Raw genomic sequence first — 9,127 nt, forward strand, 5'->3', positions numbered from 1 at the left:
GCAGGGCTGGCCCCTCACACCAGAGACACAGGGAGGGGCTGGAGCGTGGGCAGGGAAGGGAACGGAGCTGGGAAGGGGCTGGAGCAGCAGGAGCGGCTGAGGGAGCTGGGGGGGCTCAGCCTGGAGAAAAGGAGGCTCAGGGGGGACCTTCTGGCTCTGCAATCCCTGACAGGAGGGGGGAGCCGGGGGAGGTCGGGCTCTGCTCCCAGGGAACAGGGCCAGGAGGAGAGGGAACGGCCTCCAGCTGTGCCAGGGGAGGGACAGGGGGGACATCAGGAGGAATTTGTCCCTGGAAAGGGTGGTCAGGCCCTGGCAGAGGCTGCCCAGGGAGGTTTGGAGTGCCCAGCCCTGGAGGTGTCCAAGGAAGGCCTGGCTGTGGCACTCAGTGCTCTGGGCTGGGGGACAGGGGGATCCACGGGCTGGGAGGGCTTTTCCCACCTCAGGGATTCTGTGACTCTCCCAGCCCCAGCCAGACAAGGTGGCTCAGAAGAAGTTTCAGAACTTCCTGGTTCAGTAACAGCAATTAAAGTGTATTAAATAATCACAGTTTGGGGGTAAGAGGAAGGACAGCACACGCTGTCACATGGTGAGGAACTTAAAGGATGTCTGGGAGTTTTGAGTGATCAAAAGAAGCAGAAACTGCAGCTGAACTGATCCCATTCATGGCAGCTTCCCAGAAAACATTCCCCAAAAAAATTTGCCCGTCAGCAAATCCAGGTGCTGTGTTTGCTGCCTGTCACATCCCACGGGTCATCCCAACCCCTGGAGCTGGAGGGAGGTCCTGCCAGGGATTTGCTGACTTGGACAAGGAAGTTTTTTTGTGTGACACTCACCTGTTCACCTTTTGCTTTAGGGACAACTCTTTTATCTTCCATGTCACACTTGTTTCCTAACAGCATCCTCTCCACGTCCTCGTTGGCGTGCTGGAAGGACACGGGGACAGGGTCACCCCTCTGCCACCCACCACCAAACCCCTGCCCCACTCTGGGCTGTCCAGCACCCACAGCCTGAATTTGGTGACATCTACAGCCGCCAAAATCGAGCTCCACGCACTTTAATTACAAGCTGTAATTAAAACGCGGCCTCCTAATTACCCCCTAGAGCTGGTGAATTGTTTTCTCCTCCCCATTTTGCTGCTGCTGCACAATGAGGAGGACGAGCCAGGGGAGAAGGAGGGACTGGGGAGGAAAACAGGGAGGCAGGACCCCGAGAGAACGTGGGAGAGAAGAGGTTTGGAAAGGCAGAGAGTGGGCCAGGGGTCAGCAAAGGCAAACAGGGAGGGGAGGGGTCGGTGTTCCCTGAGTGGTGTCAGGGATGTGGCACTTGGGGCCGTGGGCCAGGGCTGGCCTGGGCAGTGCTGGGTTGGACTCAGTGGCCTCAGAGCTTTTCCAACCCAAACCACTCCCTCACTGAGCTTCTCCCACAATAACAGAAAGCTTCCTAAGGTGTCAGACATCCCTTTTAAAGCCTCAGTCACCGAGCAAGCTCCACAGAGCCCCTGTGCAGGGTCCCAGCCCCTCCTGGCAGCGCTGAAGGGACAGCTGTGGGGACACAGGACACGTGAAGCCCAGCACCAAGGCCCGTGTGAGTGTCCACCTCCTGCCAGGGCCGAGCTCTGGGGACCCCTGCCCTGCTCCGCGGTCCCCACAGCCAGCTCAGGTTTGGGGTCTTTGGGGTCTCACCTCATCGATGTTCCTGAGCCACTTGCTGATGTTCTCGAAGCTCTTGGCGTTGGTGATGTCGTACACCAGCATGATGCCCATGGCTCCCCGGTAGTAGGAGGTGGTGATGGTGTGGAACCGCTCCTGCCCCGCCGTGTCCCTGCGGAAAACGGGCCCTGTCAGGGCAAGCTCCAAGGAAACCAGCACAGGGCACCCATCAGGGGGTGTGCTCTGCTGCACCACTCCCCAGGGATGCACAGGGTTCTCCAAGAGCCTGGAACTGCAGCCCACAATGACCTGACTGTGCCGTCACTGCGATGCCCCAGCAGCTGCTGAGACACTCACAGAGACAACCACAAACGTTTTCTGACTCTCAGACTCAACACCGAGAGGAATTTTGGGTTTGGATCCGTTTTGTGAAGATTCTACCAGACCTTACAAATGTATTTTCCTGAAATTTTCAGTCTGAGAGTGCGACACAGAAATGGAGAAGTGCTGTAACATTAAGTGTTGATGTCTGCAAGCTGAAAACTTGATCCTGCAGCACTAATGACACTCTGGGTTGTACCATCTCATTCTGGGATGTTTTGACGGATGGATGAGATTTGGTTAAGCAAACCTGCACGTCAGTAAATTGGGAATCAGGAGGTGAATTCCTGTTCTGCAGTGCCTTTCAGAGGACACGAGCCCAACAGATCCCAGGGTTAGAGACAGCTCTCAGTGACACCGGTCAGGTATGGAGCTGCCAATTCAATTTGTTCACACGCTGGATTTCTGGCCAGGGATCAACTGGAACTGGGGAGTAAATGGAAAGCCTTGAGATGCACAGATGCCATGGAGGAGAGTCCCTGAGGTGCAGGAGATGCTCTCTCAATTGTCTCCTCAACAAGTGCTACGGCCCCGGTTTGGCTCCGACCCCAGAGGTTGTTCCAGCACACAGGCAGCTGATCCCTGATCTGCTCCAGGGACTGACAACACCAGGAGAAGGGCAATGAGCAGAGGAACACCAGGGGCAGGTCCCCAGTGGAGCACCCCGGTCAGGGATGTCCCAACAGGCCGAGGCCTGGATCGCTGGCTGTGGCCTCAAAGGCAAATCGAGCCCATTCCCAGCTCCACAGAACATCCAGGGATACCCACACTGCTCCCCAAAGATGCCTGATGTGCTCTGGAGACCTTCCCCAGCCCTCACTCAGTGGCCAAAGGCCTCAGGCAGCAGCCTGCCCTGCCCATCCCTCCCACCTGCCCCTGTCTCAGCACAGCCAGGGCCCTGCCCCTGCCCCACAGTGGGATATCCTCCAGACACTCCTCTCATCCCACTCCCTGCCCTGAGGAGCAGGCAGACTGTTCTGCCATCGGAGGACTGATGGCACACACTCAGCTCTAACTCTGCATTTGGCTGCACTGAATTCCATGGGAGTTTTTCCAGTGACATTCCTGCAGTCAGCTGAAAGTGATGGAAATTATAACCCAGTCCCTGATACCACTTACACCTCACAACTTCACCTTTTCTGGCTTATCCTAAATCCAAGAACCACAACACATCCCTTTCTCCCAGCTGTGAACTCTCCCCTGGGAGGGTGGGCAGGCCCTGGCACAGGTTGGGCAGAGAAGCTGTGGCTGCCCCTGGATCCCTGGGAGTGTCCCAGGCCAGGCTGGACGGGGCTTGGAGCGACCTGGACTCGTAGAAGGTGTCCCTGCCCATGGCAGGGGGTGGAATGGGATGAGATTCAAGGTCTCTTCCCAAACTACTCTACAATTCCACGATTCCAGAAAACACCACCTCTCACCACACTCAGGACAAACTCCTGCAAATCATCTCCACAGATCCCCCCTCACATCACATCCCATTTATTTTCTCTCTCCATGGGTTCTGCATCCACTTGCCAGCACCTTTCCCCAAGTCACTGCCTCTCACTCGCTCCTGCCCCGCAGGACAGTGCTGGAAAAGCCTTCCCAAGCCCACCAGGTGTTTGGGATCTGTGGTTCCTCCCTCCTGGAGGATCCAGCAGCGGCACAGGGACAGCTCTCGGTGGGTTTGACACAACTTGGCATTGGTAACAGGGAGCTGCTACTCCCTGCTTGTCACATCCTACAACCACCTCGCTTGGTTAACTCCTCCAGTGCTTTTCCTGGCAGCTGGAGCTCAGCTGGTGGAAGGAAAAGCTGGGGAGGGGAAAAAGCGAAGAACCCGGAGCGTCTCCCTTCCTTTTCTTTACAATAAACCCACAGCTGCCCTTTCCCCTCGTTAATGGATTCTCCATTCATTATTCAGAGATAACTCCTAATGGATGGGAGGTAGGGCAGGGCTGAGGCAAACACAGGGGGTGAGTTATGGCTCTCCAAGAGCCCAGGAGTGCCGGATCCACCCTGAGCAAACGGCAGGAGACGGTCGGAGCCGCGGGCCTTGTTTGCTGCCCGGGCTCCCCATCCCTTTGTTCAAACCCCAGGGAGATGGGAACGGGGCTCTGGGTGTGGATGTGGGCACAGGCACGGGCACAAACTCTGAGCTCACACAGAGAGGTGGGCAGGGATTGCAGGGATTAGGGAGACAGCCAGGGAGGGAACTGAGGGAGCTCGGATGGTTCGGCCGCAAAGAGAAGACAAAGGAGGTCGTCCCGTGGGACTGGGGAAAGGAGGAGCACGAGGAAAGTGAAAAATCTATCTGAGTGAGTCTCATGCCAACATTAAAATATGCATAAGCTGTATCATATTAGAGGTTTAACCCACACAGAAAGGAACTTCTGGGACAGCTTTCCGGCTGACCTGGCAGAGACTAAAGAAACCTTAAAGTGCAGGATGATTTATTGATGAGGGATTTACGCGGCTGCAGAGATTACATCTGGTGATCTGTGAACATCCTCCCAGCTCACCTTGCTCAAAATGAAGGTCTTCCACGTATTAAACCGAGCAATTCCTGGCAAAATGATCCCAGGAATTGTACTCCTGTCCCACTCTTTCCTCTTGTTGTGTTTGCCAAACTGTGCAGAACGTTGCAGTGGAGACACCGTCCTGCTGACACAGAACTGGGAGCTGCAGGGGCCAGGCTGAGGACGTGCCCTCCCAAATTGCCCAGCTCATGGCCTGGACAGGTGTGCTCCAGGCTGGGATAAATCTGGGCCCAGGGAGAGGTGGGGAGTGGAGTCCCACCCAGCTGGGAATGGGCTCCAGTGGGTTCCACAGGGATCAGCACTGGGACCGGACCTGTTTAACATCTTTACTGATGATCTGGACGAGGGGATCGAGGGCACCTCAGTCAGGTCAGGGATGACACCGGGGTGGGTGGGATGTGGATCTGCTGGAGGGCAGGAAGGTCCTGCAGAGGGATCAGGACAGGCTGGATCCCTATTTCTGAGAAATATTCAGGCAGGAAAAGGTTTAAAAAAATCTTTAACCAGAGGAGACTCTGACTTGCCAAAGGAACATCTTCCACCTGCACGGTCTCCAAAGCCCTCCGCACAAAGAATTCCCTTGGAGACGTTCCTGGGGCAGCTGCAGAATTGCTGAGGCTGATGGCACCGGGGCAGTGGAGCTGTGAGCAGCTCTGCCTGTTCACCACCACGCTCAGCTTGCACGTCACAGGGAATTCCCACACCTGGAATCATCTGGGAGAGCTGCTCCACACGGCTCTCACCTGCACTGCTGACCCCGGGCAGAGGATCATTTCTGCAGCGAGCTCACTGCTGAACAAAACCAGATTCTGAGCACTCTTTCCCGGCCATGTAAATGTGTTGGCAGCAGAGATGAAAGGGAGAGAAAAGTTACTTTGTGGCCTTCCACAGAGTTAAGAGATGCATTCTAAAATTTGAGAGCGCTTTCTACAATTTGGAATCAGTCAGCAGGACTGTAGGAAAACAGGCTGACACACAGATGTTATTAAAGACAGGAGAGCTGGAGGAGCAGCTAAGCAGGAGAAAAGGAAAGAATTAGATGTTTAGGTGACAGTGATACTCCTCTGAGCCTGTGCTTTACTGGCATGACAAGCCCAGCTCTGCTCTTTGTGCCTCCTCACAAGCACCTCAGAGCTGCTCCTGGGCAGGCCAGAGCTTTTCCAGCTTCCACTTCCCTGTGCTTCAAGGACTTCTGAAGCCAGAGATCCCCTCTGTGGATTGAACTGCCCAAGCCAGACTGTTCCTTTGTCAAACCCCCTGTGAGCCCATCTGTGTGCCCCTGCAGCTCCCACAGCATCCCGTGAGGAGCTTCCTCTCCTGGCGTTTCCCACGTGCCCCCTCACGCCAGGACTGATGTTCTGCTGCTGGAAAAGGCAAGGGGTTCCCTCAGACCCTCCCCACCTGCTCAGTGTCCTCGTGACCTTAAAGATGTGCTCTGACACCCTGAGGAATCCTCTTCCTTCCAGCTGCTCTTCCTTTTCCTGGAGCACTGGCCTCTCCCTCTGCTCCTCTGTTCTCCCTCCCCTCTCTGCACTGTGAGCTTTACTGTATTCACATTTTTCAAGACATTCACCTGTGTCAACCCCTCCAGGTCCCACCCTGTGTTGGGATTCTCCCAAATCCCGGACTAAGCCCATCCTGAGTGAGTGCCACAGCCACACTTCTCCCAAACACAGGAGTGCTACAACAACCCCACTGAGAAGATCCTGGGTTTTTGCACGTGCTTCCACGCAGGATTTTACACACCAGTGGTTCTCCTGATGGATCTGTCCTGGGCAGGCTCGTTCCCCTGGAAGGCCAGTCCCAAGAGAAGTGTCCATCCTCATCCTCACACACTGGCATTGCCCAGCCTGGCTGAGGCTCCAGAGCTCCCTGACACATCCCCAGCCCCACCTGCCACCCAGTTCTCCCCTTCCTCTTATCCCAACCCCGTTTTGCAACAGGCACGTTTCCATTTGGAGTGCTGGGAACACCCTCTAATCCCAGCTTGATCCTTACTGAGCAACAACCCCAGTTTTAAGAGCTCCAGAGTGTCCAACTGCTTCTCACCCTGGCAGGGTTTAACTGAGCCTGAGCTTGGGGGGGCAGCTCAAACCCGGCAAGCAGGGGGTGAACACATGGATTGCACAAAACCTCTTCCCAGGACACTGCTGCTCCAGGCACCGAGCCACTGCGGGGCAAAACCGGCCCAGGAGAAGCTGCAAACTGCAATGCTGAGATTTTATTTTATTTTGGGTTTTGCAAGTAGGAGCTTCATTTTCTGCTTTTCAAGTTCCACTTCAAATGTGCACTTTGAACCTGGCAGGAAGCAGCGGCAGAACTGGGCCACGACTTCCCGATTTTGGGACATTGAGAAGTTGCCATGGCACAAATCTCAGCTCCCCCAGCCCCTCTTCACTTCCCCAAGGCACTAAACCCCCCGGTGTGTATGGCTGCTGTACAGCTTGTTCTTTGTCCAGACATGCATTAAACAGCCTCATTTGGCCATATTTTCGGTTTTTACATTTCATGATGGCTTTTCTTGAGTTTAATCATGGATTCCCAGACTGGTTTGGGTGGGAGGGAACCTCAAAGCCCATCCAGTCCCACCCCCTGCCATGGGCAGGGACACCTTCCACCAGCCCAGGGTGCTCCAAGCCCCGTCCAACCTGGCCTTGGACACTCCCAGGGATCCAGGGGCAGCCACAGCTTCTCTGGGCACCCTGTGCCAGGGCCTGCCCACCCTCACAGGGAAGGGTTTTTTTCTCCTTATCCAATCTAAACCTCCTCTCTTTCAGTTCTACCAGCCCTCAGAGTGCTGGTGACAAGGATGACTCCAGCTGCCCGGGTTAGGGAGGATAATCACCCAGCAGGTCCTGCAGCCTGCTGCAGTTCCCACAGAACAACTGCCCACTCCAGTGAAGCTGGAGAATGCAGCTGGTGAGGAGGGGCCCACTCACACCCATACCCACACCCACACCCACACCCACGGGCAGGAAGAGCCCCCCAGCTCTCCTGGGCTGAGCTGCTACAGGGTGAAGGATCTCCAGGCCCATGCAGAGCGAGCTCAGAGGAAGGAGCCCAGGCTGTGCCTCGTGTCAGACATCCCCACAGAGCACAGCCCTGTTTCCAGGCGCTGGGGGACTGTCCCCAGCTGAGCAGCAAAACTACTGCCAGGAGTGGCTGTGGGTTGCACTTTCTTGCTGACACAAAGAAGGGCCACAAGTCAATTTATAGTCACAGAATGGAGGCAACTCCTAATTCAGAAATTCCAGTTTTAAAACCACTTCCCACCAAATGACAGCCTGTGAGGATCCTCTCCTCCCAGAGCCCAGGCAGGGCTTTGCCAACAGCAAGGGAGCAGCAGTGCCTGTGGCTGCAGCTCTGCTGCACATCCACCTCCTACAAACACACACATGGAGTGTTGCCACCACTGCAAACACAACTGGATCCCTGAGTGGACTCCCAGGAGCAGCAAACTCCCCTCAGGAAAAGCTGCTGCTGCAGGAGGCCCCCCCTGCAGGGCCTGGGCTGTGTTACTCACCAGATCTGGAGCTTGATCTTCTTTCCTTGCAATTCAACAGTTTTAATCTTGAAGTCTATCCCTAAAATAAACAAACACATAAATAAGTAATTAGTGTTTATTAAAAAAAAAATAAATAAAAGCAATTCCATGCCAACTCTGAACGGTTGAGGCAGAACAGCAGCTTTTTTCTTCCTTTCCAGAATCTTCAGAAAAAAGCAGGGATGTCCAGGCCCTCTGGAATGGGAGGGGAGCACAGGGACCAACCCAGCCAGGGCTTCAGAGGGTCTGCACTTGAGCACGGGGCACCTCCAGGGATCACAGGTCAGATCCTGGAATGTCCTGAGCTGAAAGGGACCCACAGGGACCACTCTGGCCCTGCACAGACACCCCAACAATCCCACCCTGCCCCTCAGAGCGCTGTCCAAACCCTCCCTGAGCTGTGGCAGCCCTGGGGCAGTGCCCATTCCCTGGGGAGCCTGTTCCAGGGGAGCCCTGCCTACAAGAATTACCAGCAGAGGCTACACCAGAGGAGCAGGAACACTCCAAATCATCCTCTCAAACTGTTCTGACAGTAATTAGATGCCACAGTTCTGACTTTCAATTCCAATCAGCAACAACTCCGCTGATCATTTCTCATGTTTTCCAAAAACCTGTTTATATTTAGACTTTTAAAAAGGCAGCAGCTGCAATCCCAAACTTCCCTCCTAAATCTACAAGGTCATTTTATACCAAGTAAGATTAAATAGAATTTATGAAACACACTATTACATAAGAAGTTTGCACGGGGACTGTGCTTTGAACTGCTTTTAGTCCAACACCCTGCACAGAGCACGTCAGGGGAGAGAGGCTGGAACAGCCCAGAACCCCCCGTGCCCTGGGCTGGTCCCGCAGGGATCGTGGGCAGCAGGGCTGGGGGGATCCTGCCCCTCTGCCCCCTCAGCTGAGCCCCCCCTGCAGAGCTGCCCCCAGCCCTGGGGAACAGCAGCACAAGGACGTGGAGCTGCTGGAGACAGTCCAGAGGAGGCCCCGGAAATGCTGCCAGGGCTGGAGCCCCTCTGCTCTGGAGCCAGGCT

At 55.2% G+C, this 9,127-nt stretch overlaps 1 protein-coding gene across 1 annotated transcript in view; it reads right to left on the minus strand.

Annotated features, from left to right (window-relative positions):
• The window catches only part of RAB10 (RAB10, member RAS oncogene family), a 40,067-nt gene that overhangs the window by 2,837 nt on the left and 28,103 nt on the right, over positions 1-9,127 (minus strand). Inside the window, exons 2-4 of the mRNA XM_027909583.1 lie at positions 8,073-8,133; positions 1,683-1,821; positions 834-923 (exon numbers count right to left, since the gene is read on the minus strand). Of these exons, the coding sequence (XP_027765384.1) occupies positions 834-923; positions 1,683-1,821; positions 8,073-8,133 (290 nt within the window). The remainder of the gene's footprint in view (positions 1-833; positions 924-1,682; positions 1,822-8,072; positions 8,134-9,127) is intronic.

The sequence above is a fragment of the Empidonax traillii genome, unplaced genomic scaffold (genome assembly GCF_003031625.1).
Source record: "Empidonax traillii isolate 1590-97213 ecotype Southwest subspecies unplaced genomic scaffold, ASM303162v1 scaffold2235:size58444, whole genome shotgun sequence".
NCBI classification, from domain to species: Eukaryota; Metazoa; Chordata; class Aves; order Passeriformes; family Tyrannidae; genus Empidonax; species Empidonax traillii.